This window comes from Penicillium vulpinum (genome assembly GCF_028829585.1).
Source record: "Penicillium vulpinum strain IBT 29486 chromosome Unknown utg000001l_segment0_segment0, whole genome shotgun sequence".
Classification (NCBI taxonomy): Eukaryota; Fungi; Ascomycota; class Eurotiomycetes; order Eurotiales; family Aspergillaceae; genus Penicillium; species Penicillium vulpinum.
In genome coordinates this window covers 3031673-3050898 of record NW_026643241.1, presented here as the reverse complement: position 1 = coordinate 3050898, position 19226 = coordinate 3031673, and the positions used below count along the sequence as shown (strand labels likewise).

The 19226-nt window shown below is 45.9% G+C and overlaps 6 protein-coding genes across 6 annotated transcripts; 4 read left to right on the top strand and 2 right to left on the bottom strand.

Annotated features, from left to right (window-relative positions):
- Positions 1–1018: 1018 nt before the first annotated feature.
- On the bottom strand, positions 1019–2821 carry N7479_001106 (uncharacterized protein; the record flags this gene model as incomplete). The annotated part of the gene is made up of 1 exon (XM_057248803.1): positions 1019–2821. The coding sequence occupies one exon, from the start codon at positions 2819–2821 to the stop codon at positions 1019–1021; it is 1803 nt and encodes a 600-aa protein (XP_057113235.1).
- Positions 2822–3337: 516 nt separating this feature from the next.
- On the top strand, positions 3338–3654 carry N7479_001105 (uncharacterized protein; the record flags this gene model as incomplete). Its single annotated transcript, XM_057248802.1, has 3 exons — positions 3338–3419; positions 3479–3513; positions 3568–3654. 3 exons carry the CDS (start codon positions 3338–3340, stop codon positions 3652–3654), a joined length of 204 nt encoding a protein of 67 aa, XP_057113234.1.
- Positions 3655–4001: 347 nt separating this feature from the next.
- On the top strand, positions 4002–4715 carry N7479_001104 (fungal specific transcription factor domain-containing protein; the record flags this gene model as incomplete). The annotated part of the gene is given in 4 exon segments (XM_057248801.1): positions 4002–4103; positions 4118–4151; positions 4278–4562; positions 4597–4715. Coding segments are annotated over 4 exon segments (540 nt in total), but the record flags the coding sequence as incomplete, so codon positions are not given.
- Positions 4716–4732: 17 nt separating this feature from the next.
- N7479_001103 (fungal specific transcription factor domain-containing protein) lies at positions 4733–5821 on the top strand (the record flags this gene model as incomplete). The annotated part of the gene is made up of 3 exons (XM_057248800.1): positions 4733–4831; positions 4911–5395; positions 5428–5821. The coding sequence occupies 3 exons, from the start codon at positions 4733–4735 to the stop codon at positions 5819–5821; spliced, it is 978 nt and encodes a 325-aa protein (XP_057113232.1).
- Positions 5822–9127: 3306 nt separating this feature from the next.
- N7479_001102 (uncharacterized protein) lies at positions 9128–9719 on the top strand (the record flags this gene model as incomplete). Its single annotated transcript, XM_057248799.1, has 3 exons — positions 9128–9316; positions 9392–9476; positions 9538–9719. The coding sequence occupies 3 exons, from the start codon at positions 9128–9130 to the stop codon at positions 9717–9719; spliced, it is 456 nt and encodes a 151-aa protein (XP_057113231.1).
- Positions 9720–15156: 5437 nt separating this feature from the next.
- On the bottom strand, positions 15157–18524 carry N7479_001101 (valine--tRNA ligase; the record flags this gene model as incomplete). Its single annotated transcript, XM_057248798.1, has 4 exons — positions 15157–16163; positions 16218–18233; positions 18324–18443; positions 18494–18524. 4 exons carry the CDS (start codon positions 18522–18524, stop codon positions 15157–15159), a joined length of 3174 nt encoding a protein of 1057 aa, XP_057113230.1.
- Positions 18525–19226: the final 702 nt, after the last annotated feature.

Sequence of the window (19226 nt, the reverse complement as noted above, 5' to 3'; positions counted from 1 at the left end):
TTGCAGAGTCTCTTTTTATTGCTCTGTCAACTATACAGTCATGTAAAAAAGAAACAAAAACATACAACAGTGAGGATTCGCTGGTGGTCACCCACCCAACTACTAACTCACCGGCGTGTGGCTTAAGTACGGCTGAGCGGACGGGAAGCCCTGTTTTCCACACCCTATGGTCGTATGTGCTCAAACTCTGACGGGGAAGAAACATATACCATACATAGTGAGCGAGACATAGTGATACGCAGCGGTATAGCCAGTTGCCAAAACCCTATTTCCAGTAAATGTTGATGCCTCGATGCCTATTTTTGGCGTGGCGGCCTAAATTAAGACCGGCAGAAGAATTGAAATACCTGAATTACTAGTTGGTTATGACAGTTTCTCTGATAATCAAAGTAGCCTGATTTTGCTGGCGTTTACAAATCTAAAATGAAGCTTTTGTCCTCTGTACAAATGGAGGACAAAAGCTTCATTTTAGGATATAAATAATTTATATTACATTGTATAGGGCGGTGTAAGGAGCGGTCAACAACCAGATTAAATCAGGCATCAAGGCATCAATATTTACTAGAAATGGGGTTTTGCCAGCTGGCGCCTACACTGCTGCGCAATAGTGATGAAGATCAGCTTAACTAAATTCTATAAATTGAATAAATACCAATTTGACACTATCATGTGAATTAAAAGCTCAACTTTCGGGCCCAAGGTTAGCCCTGTTACTGATTATGAGCAAGTACACAGCAATAGCATCTGAGCGAAACGCCGAGGTAGCGGACACAGTGGTAAAAAATAGTTTGCCAAGTGCTGAGAGTGCCGAGAACCGACAACCGAGAACTGAACAGGAAATTTAGTCCTGACGGATTCCAAATATTTCTTTAATTTTCGGATGGAGGGCCAAGATATATATGTATGTAGCGATGAAAGGCGGTTGGATATTTCCAAAGAGCTGGGCATCTGGCTCTACACATATAAATCTCTTAGCAGCCTTAGCCTACCAAGTATACACGTAGTGCTTGTAATAAAATTACAGCCGACTCGGAGCAACGGGCGTATCTGGCCCGGTAATAGATACGGTGATATCCCGAAGCTCCGCCAGGTGTTTCTCGTAGATGCCCCGTGGTATTGTGTTGTACTTGTGGCACAGGTGTGCAGCAGCAGCAGTCGCGATAGCGTGCTGTCCACAGTTACCCATGAATTTAGTGTTGGACCCGGCGACGTGCGTAGCACTCATGTGTTTTCCAGCCATCATCAAGTTGGAAATATTCACGGAGTAAAGCGTGCGGAATGGAACGTCGTAGGTTTTCCCATCCCGCTCATCCCATTCCCAGAACTTAAGACGGAAGTCGTACTTCTCGTCACCTGGGTAGTGTAGACAGAAGGCTCCTCCATTCTTCACCACGGCATCTGGATATTTCTTGTGCGTGCGAATGTCCGTCTCCGTGAGGACATAGTCACCTTTGTATCGTTGAAATTCACCTTGTGCAGGCACATATGCTACCCAGTCGAACTCGAGGTTAGCATATGTCTGCGGCTCGATTGTCTTGACGTTGGAGAATGTGCCATAAATTGCACGGAGCAGATGGTCGCGGATATGTTCAGCTTTGGTGTAAGGGTCGAGCCATTGGCCATACTCCCAAAAGTGGGTGAGGGGCCCCTTCATGCGCTGGCGGATCGTTGGATCTGGGACATGTCCTGGAGGTACAACAACCGGACCAGGTCCATTTTCACGACCTGGAGTTCTCAGCTGTCCACGGAGGTCAGAGAAGTCTTTTGATACCTCAATAGCCCATGGAACAGATGGGAAGGGGACAGGTGAGTCAGCCATCCGGGTACGGAAGAACGTGGTGTTTCCATGGTGCATATTGTCGCGAGATGTCGGAGCAAGGCTTTCCCCGTACTCTGCCTGCGACTCTTGACCGAACATTGTCTCTGCGCCCGAGTGCAGTCCGAGGATACACTTCCCCGTGCAATCAATGAATACTGGGGCCGAGATGCGGATCTCCCGACCACTTCTAGCATGACGTGCAAGTACAGAGACAATGGTAGAATCCACGGTGACAGTACCATAGACAGTGTGTTCGAGAAAGACGGTCACATTTGGATCGGCATTGAGTAGCTGTATAGCAACCAAATCGCCATCAGGCTTACGCTGAGATAGTTCATCGATGAGTGGCCCAGTCACACCGCGGGGGCTGAGGCCAATTTCAACGCTCGCGTTGCCACCTAGGAAGGGCCGGTCCTGGATGAGAGCCACGCGTTCTCCTAGCCTGGCCGCTGTCAACGTTGCAGCAGCCCCAGTAACTCCCCCTCCGACAACCACGAGGTCGAAGGCTCCAATGTCGACCGCCTCATCGGGCAGTCCAAGGAATTTCCGCCGCCACGCCCGCGTTTCCTCGTCGACAGCTTCAGGCGGAGCTGTATCATCTCGACTCAGAAATATCGCGTCGCAGCGTCCGCAAAACCCAGTCAGGTCGTGTAGCCTTAGCTGAGTCTTACCAGCGACTAGCTCTACCCTATCTCCGAGCTGCCAGTTCCAATCCTGGTCGTTGGCGCCAAATTCGGTCTTCAGGGTCTTTGCGTTCACTGTGAGAGTGAATCGCCCGGGATGATAACTCGGAACCCAGTCTTTGGCACGAACCCAGATGTTATACTCACCGTCTTCTTCGATGGAAATATCGGTGGTGGCGTCTGCAACCGGGACACCGTTTCCATGTGCCAACAGGTAGGGGGAGCCCATCTGTGTCTCAAATTGCGAGTCTAGGACCCAGCCGCCGAAGTCATTGAATGCTTCAGCCTCCACCAGGATTCCTGACTCGGGGAAGGTCATGGTTCTATGCATTTATATCACGAAGAATAGTACGGCGTGACCGTTGAAGGAGCAAGAAAATATGTCAGTTGAACTGATAATGGGAATAATCAGATAATCAGATAAATTGTATTAGGCAGAAGGGGAAACTCCCGATACTTGAAGAGTAAATCATTCTTAGGGATCTACCCCACGTGAATGCGCTTGAATATTCGGGCGCAATATTCATACAGACCTTTTTTTTTTGAAGATAACCGACCCCCGACAACCGAATTTCAGCACCACAACACTGTTCACTGACAACTAGTTTTCTAATTAACACTTGTCAAGTTCCGACATCCGAGACTGGAATAACGGAACTCGGAGCTTGCCCGGGGGGGGGGGGGGGGGGACCTTCCAAGGTTGGAAGTCCATTATGGCGTTTAGTCATAAGTTGCTCGGCACCTCAGGAGCCGACTACCGCAAGATTCCTTGGTTTTCTTTCCTGTAATACTAATGATATTTCAAACCAGCATCTTGGCGTGCATATAATGCACCATGGTGGATGACACCATTCATCTTTCTTCCAGAGTCTCAAGAAGCTGTGACCAATGTAAAGCCCGCAAATTGCATTACCTAGGTATGTATCTCCCGGACCCTTTCGCCCAACTAATATTTACCATTAATTCAATAATATAGTGCAGTTTGCTTCTCCTATTTATGAGAATTGTTTGGTAAGACACCATTTTGACATACCAGACTTCCTAAACTTAATATATTGATTACAGAAACGAGGTACAATCTGCCATTTCGGCTATACCAAGCGCCGACTGAAGCAAACGAGTGGGGCTAAATCGCCTAACCGGGGTATGTGACCACCTCTTGGTTTCTTGAATAGAGATACTCGCAAAATGAGGCTTGAGTGTTAACACATCCTTTGCTTGCACTAGAATCTCCAACTTCGACGGTGAAGTCAAGCACTGGTGAACAGTCATCTAAGGGGCAATATCTATCTGATTGCTATATCGATCATCTTCTGGACGATCCACAAGCCAGTGGAATCAGTACAAATGATAGTTGTATATTCAAGGTGGGAGGAATCTCAACTATTAGATCTATCACTTTCATTGAAAGTACTGACCTTATTACAGGCCCATGATCGTTATTGTATGTAGCATTCATCTGCTGAAATCCGATATGATGCTGATAATCTATCCAAGTAACAAGCTTTAACCTAGCTTTCTTTTCAGAGAGCAGAGTTCGTCTAATATCAGAGCGTCTTGGTCATACAAAATTACGAGAGCTGATTGAAACGATAACCCGCGTTATTGATTCTAGGCTGAACAGACCCAGCAGGCCGATCAACCCACTTGTCAGATTTAGGGCCCCGTCTGTGCCCATTGAAATTTCTCAAAATGACTCTTTCACCTTCATAAATGGCATGACTTCATTTATACTTTTTTTCTTACCTTTCTATGTCCCCCTAACTTCTCGCTAGCTTATTTCGATCACGTTCATCGATTGTATCCACTTTTGGATCGGATAGAATTTGAGAAAATTGCGCTTGCGCCAACCTTACCTGGATACCTCACGGTGAACCTTGCATTTTCGGCACTATATCACACTGTCCTCGCCCTCGGATGTCAATATACTGGGGAAGGTTCTTTTAATCCTGGCAAAGGACGGACGTGGAAGTTCGACCAGGTGGTATTAGGGCTGCTCCCAGAGATATTAGTTCCGACAGAGAGGATAACCAATTTACAGGTGTTTATACCCACAAAGAGTATATTGATGATATTCTAACATACTATACTTAGGCCATTACCGCTATTGTGAGTTTGAGTCTTTCAATCAAAGGCTATCTTCAAGTTTAACAATTGATCAATCGGCCCTATATACCTTGAACTTGTCTTGTGTGCAAATGAGAAGACATTAAATTCGGAAGCTGCTAGGATGGCCCAGTGTCTCGGATATCATCGTACGGTGAATGCCGATGGAAAAGAAGCAACATGCTACAGAACCTTCTGGGTCACCTACTCACTTGAGAAAATGGTATGCTTCTTTAGTGGGAGAAGTCCAGTGAGTAAACTACTCCAGCCACCCCTGATAGAATATTTGCTCACATCTATAGGTACTGGCCGACTTTGACATCGGATCCCCAATTCCAGAAACTCCAGACGCGATTTTTGGGGAGCTTAATTTCTTTCTCAGGTTCACGCAGTGCAGTCGGCTACTGTCAAAGGCTTACCAAATGTTGTTCTCTACCAGTGCCACAATGCGCTCGGCTGATAAGTACAACACGGCTATCGGAATCATTGATCACGATCTAGAACGCTGGAGATTATCAATACCAGCGGTCTTCCGGCCAGGCGAGTCGTGCAAACCGACAATTCATCGCCCAAGCATCTCTTTCATGACCCTCCGTCTACACTATGTCTACTTTACTCTTTGTATTTCCATTTGTCGGTTGACCTTGCATGTCAACGATGAAACCTCTCCCCAGATGGACGTTACGAAAAAAAAAAAGACTCATGGTCTCAGCTCGGACCGTGATCCAGCTGACAAGAAATACCGACACACAACCGTTCACCCCTATCTGGTACGATACCAATCCCGGTGTTCATGAATTCAAATCTAACTATTAGTAGGATGTTAAGCGTAGTACCCTTATCAGCTATGTTTGTTCTTTTTGACTTCGTTGTCTATAACCCAGTCCATCCTGAAACAGATTTCAATTTGGCTCTTCTAGATCTGGCTGCGGGATATTTCAGTCCTCTGGAGTTTGCAACTAGTGCATCATTTCCCACCTCACTTCTAGCTGGCTTTGCCCATATTGCCTATGAATTTGTTCGAAAGCAACAGGGCCAAAATGCGTTTGTCCTCACCCCTCTAGTGAATAGCACAGGGCTCGATACCAGGCAGGCTGTCTCCTCACCGTTGACCCCTCATGGCCCGCCATCGCTGACTATACATGAAGAGGGCACTACCTCGACCTTAAGTGAAACATATTCTTTATTTTCTGACATAGCATTCGATGACTGACCTAAGAGTAGGACCAGAACCCACTGGGGAAGAAACATTAACACATAGCGAAAGCTTTTCTTTTTCGTCAACTTCACTTTGCTACCCTAGCACAATCACCGAGGTTGGCATAGATAGGCACATCCTCGCTGGCTTAGATTTTACCAATCTCTTTGATATAACGATTCCTGACATGGAAACATGAGGCTCCCCTATATAGTCCGTTATTTCAAAACACTCAACTGGCTTTCGTTGACGTATAAATGAAAGATTCGGTGTACAAAATCGGAATTCATTTTCTGTTTTGATAAATAAACTTAGAACTCATAGAAGATATAAAGGAGACAAGCATTGGGTGGATGGCCTGATAAGGTGGCTGACTATATACCATCTTTTATCCGACAGACTCGGGCTTCTTGGGAGACTTAAATCACAGCAACATACGGAGTTCATAACGGACAGACAACCAAGGGGTTTTTGTATAACTTCGAAGCAATAAAAAAAAACAAAAACATACAACAGTGAGGATTCGCTGGTGGTCACCCACCCAACTACTAACTCACCGGCGTGTGGCTTAAGTACGGCTGAGCGGACGGGAAGCCCTGTTTTCCACACCCTATGGTCGTATGTGTTTGTCTCAGGGGGGAAATAATATAGATTGTAATTATAGTAAGAGAAAGGGTGAGCGCTCCTATAGCGTGGCACGCCAGGGGATGACAAGGGTAGGCTTCTCCAAAACCTGATGAATCATTAAAATAAATGACATCGGGACTATTTTTTACACTTGCTCTGGTTTATCTACTAGACAACGAGGGAATTTTATTACAAGGCTGCATTTTGGGTACCTAGTCTCAGCCTTATTATAAACGAATTTGTTAAGCGTGTTTTCGAATGAGAATTCGATTTATATGAAATGAATAATGGAAAAAGACATCAAAAGAAAGGCTCCTTTATTGACCATCTTATAACTTCAGCTATTCTTTACACGATAACTGCCACTACTCACTACATGTATGCATCTGCGCCGAAAATTGTCCCACCAACATACCCCCCTTTATCCAATCCTCACCCATGGCGTCCAAACTCTCTCCGTGCTCCACACTCCTAATCAACTGTCTGCTCTGCCCTGACTTTCTTCTAAACAAATGTGTGACCACTCTACCAAAGTGACACTCTAGGCTCGTATATACCCTCTTCCTTGGTAGCCCAGAGCGCAAAAAGTCATCCCTAATATACATCGACCGACTAACATTCTCGCAGCTAACGTTCCAGTTTATCAACCCAATGGCATCCGGCGTAATCAGCTGTCTTCCATCTATCAAACTGTGCCTCACCTGAAAAAGCCATACTGCTCCTCTAACTTTCCAACCGCGTTCAAATTCGATACAGTAGAGTTGGAAGTCACATGACTTCCGTTTGCTCCTAGTGTAATTCTAAGCACCGCTTAGGCCGCAACTCCGGGTTTTGATACGCGCACCATCGATTTTACTAGTTACCCGCACCATTTTACATAAGCAAATTCTTAGATAATCAAAAGATTACGGGTATAATCGGATGAAAAATCATATAATTATCAACCTTATCTATCAATCTGATACATATATAATAGCAAACAACAATTATTTCCGCATTAAGCAACACAAATAACATCAAAACTTCCGCATCGGGTATCTCCTAAACGTATATCCAGTCTCTTCACACCCGGAACACCTGCTTAGCGCTTTCTGCTTCCTCTTTGGACTGCTTACCTTCCCAATTGGGTAGTTTTCTACCCGTTTCTACTGCTAGGGTATACTTGGTGGTAGAATTAGGTGCAATTGTGCTGGAACAGGCTTAATAAACCAGAATAGAGTGGTTTTATCCAATAAAATCGACCGATTTGATCTGATAAGATCAGGTAATTGATACTTAAAAGGAACCTTAGGCCTATTGAGGGAGTAAAAGAACCTGTACACTACCCGATTGGGCTAGTTTATAGGGCTAAATTATGCTGTTTGTGGATTAATATGATCACTTACTCCGGAATATATAGTCAAATAGTACTCCGTACTATATAAACAATTTTTATCTGCTATCTCTCTTACAATCAGCCCAGTAAATTGATAGATGAGGTTGATAATCACATGACTTTTTTATCCGATTATACCCGTGATTTCTTGATTATCTAAGGATTTGCTTATGTAAAATTGTGCGGGTAGTAAAATCGATGGTGCGCGTATCAAAACCCCGCAACTCCTAAGGGATTACATAAGAGCATTTGCCGCTAGGCCAAAAGATCATAGGGACAAACAGAACGTGTGTTTGTCACTGCAGCGGTATATATTAGGCCCTAACTTCCGTTAGGGACCACACTAGTTCTTAGTCTAGTTAATGCCTGTAGATAGTCTCTCTCTTCTCCATGTATTCAGAGAATTTCCAGTCATATCTACACCTTCATTTGTAGATACTCTGAATCCTCTCTCAAGTAGCATATATACCAATTTATAGCCAGTAGAATAGCACCCCTTTCTTCAAACCTTATACTAGAGCGGTGCATTAGCGTGGGACTAGTTCCATAGCTGCATTGTTTGCCTTGTACGGTCGGTTGTTTAAATCCGCCTTCTCATCTACTAAAATCCCTGGTCGGTTCCTTTCGAGTTTGTCAAGATGGATACTATACGAGCTCGAACCAGGCGTCTGACTGCATGGCTGGTATGTGATTCTTGGTATGGATCAGCCGACCAAGGGCATGTTGGCCCAAGAAGGAAGAATCTACTCCGTATCACCTTGTCTATATGCTCAAATACGAGGGGATCTCGTGACATCATCTTCCATCATGTTCAAGCGGGGTACGCATAGATGACTTTGACGGTACCGTGACGAGTGGAAAAACCGGTTGAATTATCGATCCTAAGCCAAGGAATTTCTTGATTCAGGCAGGTTTTCCACATCGCTGAAATTATTCTTTGCTCCACATGGAGAAGCAATCGACAAAAGCTCCAACCAGTGCTGAGAAATTGGCGGGGTTGTGAGGTGGATGTAACGCTACCCGTTGCGATGCCTTTGATGCGGAGTACATGCAGTGTCGGTGATGCGCATGTCTTACCTGCCACTCGTCTTGATTGGCTGTGGGGTGGACCTCCGGGCGCTGGCCTGACAATCCAAGACATGGAATGGGGGCCATGTCTTAGATCTAAGGCCTCCTGTATATGCTCCATCAATACATTATGGGTACCACCTGTGGTCCGAGCAGCAGACCTATATGAAGACCCCCAATTCCTTCCATTGTCGGGAAGAAAACAGATAGTATAAGCTTCTATTGCAAAACAAAAAAGCGAAATACCAACTATGAAGACCTCCCTGATCACATTCTGTGTCCTTCTTGGCCTGGTCTCGGCCCAGAATGCCGTCGTGCATAACCACTGTGCCACCTCCGTGTATGTGCAGTCATTTCCTTACGATGGTAGCGCTCCCGGCCCTCTCACCACCGTTGCCGAGGGGGGAACCTTCTCCGAGAAATTTAGAGCATCTGGCTCGGTACGTTACTCCGTCCTATTCAGTCTGCGTAATACTCCACATCGCAAGAGAACTGACTGGAGATCAAATATACAGACCGTCAAGATCGCCAAGACAAAGACGCTGGATAAGCCTCTCTTCTTTGGCTATTCGTTCTCGTCCAACCCGGACTATGCGTACTGTGAGTGCATCCAATCTATCTGCCGGCTATGAATCTTTTATTAATCCTATCTTTCTTCAAGATGAGCTGAGTACAGAATGGGGCAACCCCTTCGCAGCGAATCCCAACTCGCTCAGTCCCGGGGACGGCTGTGAGGTCTTTGACTGTGCGGCTAATGATGCGGCCTGCTACAGTACCCCAGCTCACAAGAAGGTCTATGGCTGCCCCCAGCCAGTCACCCTGACGGCGGAACTATGTCAGTAATTATGTCGCTTACACTCTGTAATATGGTAGAGTTAGGGGTGTGCCTCGTTGTTTTCTTGTACTTAATTTCCACCCATCGCAGCCCCTCTCAAGGATAACTATGTGTGAGAATGAGACAGGTATTTGTCGTCACACTACTATAAATAATCACAATGAAAGAAAACTACGATACGAACAAAAACACTAGCAGCATATATGATTAGCGTTTCCTAGAGATTCTTTTCGGAGATTATAGTTTAATTAGTGAACAAATTCAAAGCAAATTATAGCAGAGCCAAAGAAGGGTTCTCGGGGGTTATATTCATGTATTTTTTCTTAGGACGGGCATAGACTCAAGAGTGAGTTAGCCCCTATCACTCCAGTATCGAGGATTCTCACCCATATCACCTGAAATTACCCTAGAGTTCTGCCTAGGTGCTGAGGTAGAACTGCCCAGGTGTATACCTACCCCGGCTTACACCGCAGTCCGAGTAATCCCCGGGACTATCCCTCTGGCTCTTCGATCTCACCACAGCTCAAACATCGAGTGCTTATTTCTAGCATAATACTACCTAGGTATTCTATTGAGCTTATAATAGGCACCAATAGAGACTGAGGCCGAGTACGCTCGAACTCGTTAATGTCTGGCAGTCTCTTGCTGACATTTCTGTGGTTCTAGCTACACCAACCTCCTTATCGCACGCTCTTCCTCCAACAAGCACAAATCGAGACATCCAGGGTATGCTCACAACAGAGATTACTTCTGCGCTACTTTTCCACCTCTGAGCTCGCCTTGCTTTGGCCAGTGCCAGCCAAATGAGCTTAGAGGATATTCAGAGGAAGCTCAGGCAAGCGACATACTACAATGACACAGCAGAGGCATTCATCCCGTATAAAAGTGTCCAAGAGATATGGGCCGGGGATCGGCTGGAACAGTTTTTGCAGACCCAAGATCCAGGTTTAGGGGCCTCAGAGATAGATATAGCGCGAAGTGGCTTGTTGCGTGCGATAGATATCAATCCTCGTGGTTATCGCTCCCCAAGACTGGCCAGGATAGTTGAGACTCGGTGTGATTTTCTTCCCGCAAGATACTGATCTCGCCGATCGTTACCGGGACAAAAATACCCTCACTTTCACCAGGGAGGAACTTGAAAACCCCTCCTTTCTTGGGAAAAACGCCCGCCTGGTGCGCGCATTTATGGCTGATGTGTGGATTTACTTTCCAGTTGTTTGAAATGGAAATAGGACAGAGCCTCATGAAAGGGATCTCCGGTTACCACTATTTCAGGTGGACCATATGGTTCGAGAGGGTGGCTTCGGAAAAGCCACCAAGGAGATGATACCCTCCAAAACAAATCATCTTGGGCCATTTAGATGACCAATTCGGTATACTAGATGCGCCTTATTCAGTAAGTCTTATTAGTGCATGAGTCTATATGGCTGGTCGCTTACAAGTTTCCCTATTATGTAGGCCAAGCTCATAGTTGCCCGAAAGTACTTCACCAACTAAAATTATGGCGTTGAACTTATACATCTAAACAATCTCCGATCTAGCCTGTCTAGCCACAAGCGAATAGTTTCTTATAATATTTGAGACGTACGTGTAAAAACTCACACTACATAGTTGTTGCGACGCCATTACGATCAAGGACACTGTGTCCGCTCTTCGACTTTGCACATTGGTAGCAAGATATATCATCTGCTTGAAGAAGTTGCCTATTTTGATCCATTTTTGGTAGACGTAGAGTTGTTCTCGCTCTGACCACCACGAGGGGCCTTCCTCGGAATTTCATACTGTTATAGCCTCGGCCTGAAGCTGGACATGGATAAAGTAAAAATCTCGGGCAGCTTGGATGGATGTTCCTCGGAGCTGGAGAAGCTTTTATATGCATAGACGTATCAGTTCCTCTGTATCAGAAATCGGGGCGACTCGGGACATATAAAGACTAAACATAGAAGGACGATAGCAGGAATTATTGCGGTCGCTAGGAGTACTCTCCAACTGTCCCCTACGATAAGTGCGCACAAGAAGCCGAGAAACGTTCTACTGGAAGGTGGTTAGATAAAACCTGTAGGGAGATTTCGAACGTACAATGTATCAAAAATTTGCCACAACATTAAGACTTGGCCTCGATGTCGATCGGGCGCTGCTTCAGCAGCAAATATAGGGGCCATTGAGGCCTTTGATCCGATCTATTTAGATGGTAATGTGCCAGATAATAGGAACGAGAAATTGTATAGGACAGACAGAAAACCAGAGAAAATATCAACATACCCCTCTACACCAAGGACTAGCCGACAGGCGAGTAGTGATCCCCATAAGTCGCAATGAGGTGTTCCTATATTCAATATCTGAATTAGTCGCCATAAAAGAAGTTTTTAGGGGTTAATATCACCTAAAAGATATACCCTATAAACCACATAGCCTCCCAGGAATAGCCAATATAACTCAGATCCTTAGCAAATGCGTCGCAGTGATGTGAACTTCTCAGACATGAACTGCCTCCATGTGTCGCCCAATGTCCTAGGATCTTGCATCCATATACCCTCATTACAACAGGACAAGGCGTTTCTTTTTCTTTCATTTCTCATCTAAGCCTTTCTTCATCGCCTCATACTTAGGTAGTCTCAATGACCTCGTGTCATGATAATTCTGTTAACTCTTTCCTCAAAGCCTACTTGAACCGAAGGGAAAATTCCCTGGAGAACTCGCATTCAACATAGCTACCAATTCAACATATCCTACATTTTGTTATCCTAGTGATCCAGCCAGTATTTATATTTACGAGAGCGATAGTTAGTTTGATATTATTTGAATAAACTAAATAGGTGCTGACTTTTCTCTTACTTTACAATCGATCATTCCTTGACCGGAGGTCACATCAGCTTGACAGCAGTTCACCACACACACGCGACCTTCTCCTCCCCACATCATACAGATTGAGAGTGATATTGGTAACTCTCACAAAACTGGGTTATTTCAGCAGTGTTCTAGCGTCAAAGTATAATGACGCAGACAATGGGTTTCAAAACTTACCACATGTATAGCCTACCACAAAGATCGTCTAGAGGCGTTTGTTGCAGGGGTAGAAGTGCTGAAGGGGAAGATCAAGGATATGTTAAGCGTGGTAAGCAGCCACTGCCAGAATATAACTATTATTCCCCTCGCTGACGGGTATGAAGACTAAACTAGGATTACATTTCAAGATAACCAGCCAAATGGTTGAAATAAACAAACAGCTGCTCCAAATTGGAAGCTAAAATTTCGACGACAACGCAAGGGTCAAGGTAGTCACCATCTTAACACTTATATACCTGTCAATCAGCCTTGTGTCGGTAAGAAGTATCCCAAGACTCCAAAATGAAATTCGTTCTCACCAATTCATAGTCTGGTTTCGGGAGGAGTTTACTCAAGTTTGACAATGAGGTAAAAGAGCTCAGAGTATCCAAGCAATTCTGGATCCTTGTTGTTGCTACAATCATCTTGGCAATCACCACAATCAGCATATGGTATATATGGACCCACAAAGAGCAGGCTAAAAGGCGCAATTTCGACCTGCTAAAGCCTAGAGTAATACAGGATACGGAGAAGATGCCGGGTGGGACTTACGAGTTGCGTGCGGTTGGACGTATTGAAATTCCGCGTTAACCGGGTCAACTTGAGGAGCGTTGGTTTTGGGTGGGGGAGGGAACTGGAATTTTAGTGGCAAAGCCTTATCCCATGTAAGAATCGATAGACCGCGTTGCTTTTAACTTAACCAGATCTTGTTGTACTCACATATTCACATAGTTATTTGGTGGGTGGGCTGTTTATAGGAGCGGAAATAACGCTTGCCACAGGAGCTTGCCCGAGTCAAGACATAACTCAACTCTCATAACCAGTTATATGAAGTCAATATATTGCCATGAAAAGCCAAATTCAAGAGCGTAAGGGGCCTATCTCAAAATTCCATTTCTCGTAAAACGTGATACATTTTGCACAGCTTAAGCCATTTTTACAACCTAGTTATATCCTATCCTGCATTTTACAGCTAATTATTCTTATCGTCCTAACTATAGCATCGATAAGAAACATCCAATACAAAAAGACATCTGAAAGACTGCCAAAATTACTACCACAATATTTAACCAAAAAGACTTGGCTGCGTGGGGTCTCTCTTGTTAAGATTTATTCTGCAAAGTATTATTCCCCCAACGAGGTAATCGTGCCACCGCCTTTCACCACCACCTATCCGGTGTTGGTGGGCCCCAGCCGATAACAAATTCTCACCTGATCACAAATAGCAAAATTAAGTATCTTTTGTATTGTAACTCTATACAAAAGATACTTACAGGCCAAAAGTCCTAACCTCAATTTTTTCAACCCTTAGACCAGTTCAAGTAAAAAAAGAAAACGAGTAATATCTAATATAAGCCAGTTTCTATTTATCTAATATTAGGATTAGTTTTAAAATTCTAGGTAAATATGTAAAGAGCGTCTTAAAAACCACTATATGTTAAATATTGCATGTAAAAATTTAATCATTCTCTTACTTTAAGCATAATTAATAAGTCTTACCAAAATAGATGACTATAAAGTGCCTCAGTCTTTATTTACACTCTATATACCTTATATTCTCCCTGACTGGTCTAAGGCTTGAGAAAATTGAGGTTACGATTTTTTGGCCTGTAAGTATCCTTTGTATGGTAACTCTATACAAAAGATACTTAATTTTGCTATTTGTGATCAGGTGAGAATTTGTTATCGGCTGGGGCCCACCAACACCGGATAGGTGGTGGTGAAAGGCGGTGGCACGATTATATTGTAGAGGGAGACGTGAGTTGGAAATGACAGTGTAAACTGACTAAGCAAAATACGTGTATTTAACCTTGGAAGTGCTGGAAGCAAGAGATTAGAAGAATAACCAATCCTTTCTCCTACAAATTACCCCTGGGTTTTCTTCTCCTATCTTCCGCTATTCAAGAACCTGCCCTGGTTTTGTCTGGTTCGCAGACAGGCATTACCCGCATCTATGACAGCGCACCCCACTTCGATATGTACATATAATGTACAGAGACTCATAATGTTAATAATGGCCAATAATTTCATTAATTGGTCTATGTGGCGTAACAGTTTCCTGGTCTAGCGGTTATGATTTTCCGTTAACAAATGTCATTAGCAGATGTTCCGGAAAGGTTCTGGGTTCGATTCCCAGGGAAACTATTTTTTGATATTTGTAAATTTGGTTAATTTTAGAATATTATTATTTCATTTTGTTCGCATACTGTACGATGTATGTCTTCTGATTTTCCGACTTTGTCCATCCTCATTATATGTATTTTTTTTTTTTTTTACATGGGTGTAGGTTGAAGAGTATATATATATCCACATAGATATGAGTTCACAGCGAAATTCACGGTTTAAAAAAAAGGGAATCAATTGATATATTTTGTTTAAATCTATCCAATAACGGACAATTTACTCCAAACGCAGCTTCTCAAACTCCTTAACCTGCTCCTCGAGACGGGCAGCCTCACCTTCAGCATCACGCAGACGCTTCTCTTCCTGCTCACGGACCTCGGCCTTGACCTTCTCCTTCCAGCCAGGGCTGTTGATGATACCCTGAGACCTGCGGACAGTCTCACGGGCCTTTTCAAGGCTAACCTTGGCCTTCTCCTCCTGCTCCAGGGCAACTTCCTTGGAGACGCGGAGGTAGACAGCAGCCTCGGAACCGACAGCAGCCACCACGCAGCCAGAGGGAGGGTTCTTATTTTCCGGGCCGAGGTGGGACAGCTCGCCGAGGGTCTTACCACCTAGAGACTTGATGGTGTTCATCTCCTCGGAGACGGTCTTTTCGCTGATAGCATCGTAGGTCTGGATGATGATGTCGCCCTGAGTCTTGACGTCGTACTGGGACAGGATCGAGCGGATCGCCTTGGAGGTGTTGAGGATGAGCTCGTAGGCCTCAGCGGCGGCAGGGTCGTCGAACTCGGCGAGGTACTCGGGGTACTTGGCCTTCATGATCGAGATAGTCTCGTCGCCCTCGCGGCGGGGCAGACGCTGCCACAGGTGCTCGGTGACGAACGGCATGATAGGGTGGATCAGGGTCAGGGCACCTTCAAGTGCTGTGTAGAGGGTCTGCTTGGCAGACTCCTTGGTCTCAGCTGAGGCCTCATCCGCCAAAAGATACTTGGAGTTCTCCAGGAACACATCGCACAGCTGGGCGTACCAGTACTGGTAGGAAATCTGGGCAGAGTTGGAAAAATCACGTGCCTCAAGAACCTCGTTCATCTCCTTGGCGGCGGCGTTGAACTTGTGCAGAATCCAGCGCTCCGAGAGAGATTCGTTGCCAGTCTTCCTAACGCTAGCCTGGGGCTTGAAGTCATCGCCCAGCTTGCCGAGGACGAACTTGGTGGCCTGGTAAATCTTGTTACAGAACTTACGGTAGCCGTGAATGACCTGGATATCGAAAGCAATATCACCACCTGCAAATCATTATTAGTACATAGAATTAAACGTGGACATAGGATGAAACCTACCACCAGTGGTGTAAGAGACAAGAGCGAACCGGAGAGCGTCGGCACCACACTCGGGGATACCCTTGGGGAAAGCCTTCTTCTGGTATCTGGTAGCAGCGGCAATCTCTTTATCAGCGATGTTGCCTAACTGCAGCTTGTCATGAAGAGTCTGCAGCTGAATACCCTCCATAACATCCAAAGGATCGATAACGTTGCCTAGAGACTTGGACATCTTACGGCCATCGGAATCTCTGATCAGGGAATGACAGTAGACCTCGCGGAAAGGAACCTGGCCCGTCATCTTGATACCTAGCATGATCATACGGGCAACCCAGAAGAAGAGAATATCCCAACCGGTCTCTAGAACGGAGGTGGGGTATAGGTTCTCAAAGTCGTGGGTCTTACGGGGCCAGCCTAGAGTAGAGAAGGGCCACAGACCAGAAGAGAACCAAGTGTCGAGAACATCGGGATCACGGACCAGAGAGAACTTCTTGCCGGGGAACTTCTCTTCGGCCTTCTTGTGAGCATCTTCCTCGGTACGGCCAGTGACCCAGAGGTTACCGTCACTATCATCACCATCCTCGCCTTCGATTTTGACGAAGTAAGCGGGGGCCTGGTGTCCCCACCAGAGCTGACGGGATAGACACCAATCATTGAGGTTGCGCATCCAGCGGAAGTAGCTCTTCTCGGCGGACTCGGGGCGGATAATGATATCGCCATTCTCAACGGCATCAATGGCAGGCTGAACCAGGCTTTCCATCTTCATCCACCATTGTGGCTTCATGATAGGCTCAATGACATCATTGGACTTGGCACAACGAGGCACCTTCATGGGATTGTGCTCCCACTTGACGTACAGTCCCTTCTCCTTGAGATCCTCGATAACCTTGTAACGGGCATCAAAGCGCTTCATACCAGCGTAGGGACCAGCATGTTTGTTGAAGGTACCATCGTCGTTCATGACAGAGATGAACTCCAGGTTGTGGGCCTTACCACGGTTGAAATCGTTGAAATCGTGGGCAGGAGTGATTTTAACCGCGCCAGTACCGAACTCGGGCTCGACTTCGGGGTCAGCAACAATAGGGAGCAGACGATCCAAGAACGGATGGCGAGCATTCTTGCCAATCAGGTGCTGGTAGCGCTTGTCGTCGGGGTGGACGGCAATACCAGTATCACCAACCATGGTCTCGGGACGAGTGGTAGCAATTTCGATGCGCTCAGTGCTTCCATCCATCTCGTAGCAGAAGTGAGTCAGGACACCGAACTCGACCTTCTTCTCGTACCCAGGCACATCGAGAAGGGTACGGCCCTCGATCTCCTTATTCTCGACCTCGAGGTTGGACAAAGACGTGTTCAAAGCGACACACCAGTTGACCAGGCGGTTGGCACGGTAGATGATACCCTCCTCGTGGAGGCGAACGAAGGTCTCGGTCACAGCAGCTGACAGGTTGGGGTCCATGGTGAAGGCCTCACGGCTCCAGTCGAACGAACCACCAAGTCTGCGTAGGGAGTTCTTGATGTTCTTGTGGTATTCATCCTTCCAATCCCAGATCAAGTTGACCATGGCCTCTCGGCCTATGTCGTGGCGGGACTTCTTCTCCTTCTTCCACAACATCTTCTCGACAACGCTCTGGGTTGAGATACCGGCGTGATCCATTCCAGGAAGCCACAGGGTAGTCTTGCCCTTCATTCTTTGCCACCGGATCATGGTGTCCTGGAGGGCATTGGTAAGGGCGTGGCCCATGTGAAGAGAACCGGTAACATTAGGAGGGGGAATGGGGATGACGAAGGAGCCTTCCGGCTTAACCTTGCCATCAGGTCCGAACTCGGGCTTGAAGAGATCACGCTCCTCCCACCAGTCGAGACGACCGGCCTCGATAGCAATAGGGTCATAGGCATCGGCGGTCTTGTCCTTCTCGACTTTCACCTTCTTCTCGGCCTTGGGAGCTGCGGCCTTGATGGCAGCAGCCTTGGCCTTGGCCGCCTTCTTCTCTTCAAACTTCTTGTTCTTTTCGGCCTTCTTGCGCTCCTTTTCCACTAGAAATCACCCGTAATATCAGCAAATGCTTATGATATAACAACGACTTCAGAGAAAAGGTCTTAATATAGATTTTGGCGGCAACGTACACTCCTTCTCGGTCTTCACCTTGGGAGCTCCGGCAGCATCAGTGGCATCGGTAGTCTGGGAGCGTGTCTGTTCGTCGATCTGAGAGGGTGCGTTGGCCACGGGAGCCGTAGGCTCACCCGCTGTTCACTATAAGCCTCTGCGGCATCTGAGAATGAGTCACAAAACTCACTGGGGATTTGGGAGGCAGAGTTTTGAGCCATCCTGGAGAATGCACGATATTGAGGAGTAAAGCTCCAAGGCGCCGATCGCGCCACGAATCGCCGGATAAGTATCTTGGGAGATGGAGAGGTATAAGGAGGGGTGGTTGTGCGAAATGCGGGCAATTAAATTTCCACGCTGAATGAACGAATGAGAGCGCGGGGCTTGGTGGGAGGGAGGTTCAGTGGAGTCGGCGGGCAGTTCAATGAAGCGCGTTTATGTGCATTCAACACTCATTGAGTATCATTGAATATCTTATATTCTCTTTCTTTGCGTGTTCCTTGCTTGCAATTCGTCTTTTTTTTTATTTGTTCAGAAAGACATTGCGATAACCCTCACGTGATACGCTGGAGCCAATGGGTGATCTGAGGCTACATCTATAAGTTTGAAGCCTGGAAGATTGGAATTATTTGCCAAATTAGAGATAATTTATTCTTTATGTGCCTCTTCTGGCCTGATCTCGAGTCTAGCTACAGAGTATACTATATCAGTCTATACATGGGTTCAGACATCTCTGTGTACACGTCATATATAGAACAATCCGACCTATACACATCAATTTTTTTATACAAGTCTAGGGTTTCTTGAAATTCTTTTTTAATTTCATCCAATGTTTCATTCATAAAAAGGGAAGCGTTAAAGAAAATGCAATGGGTTGTCTTACGAAAAATCATCCCTTGAAACACGAAGCACCCAGTAGAAAG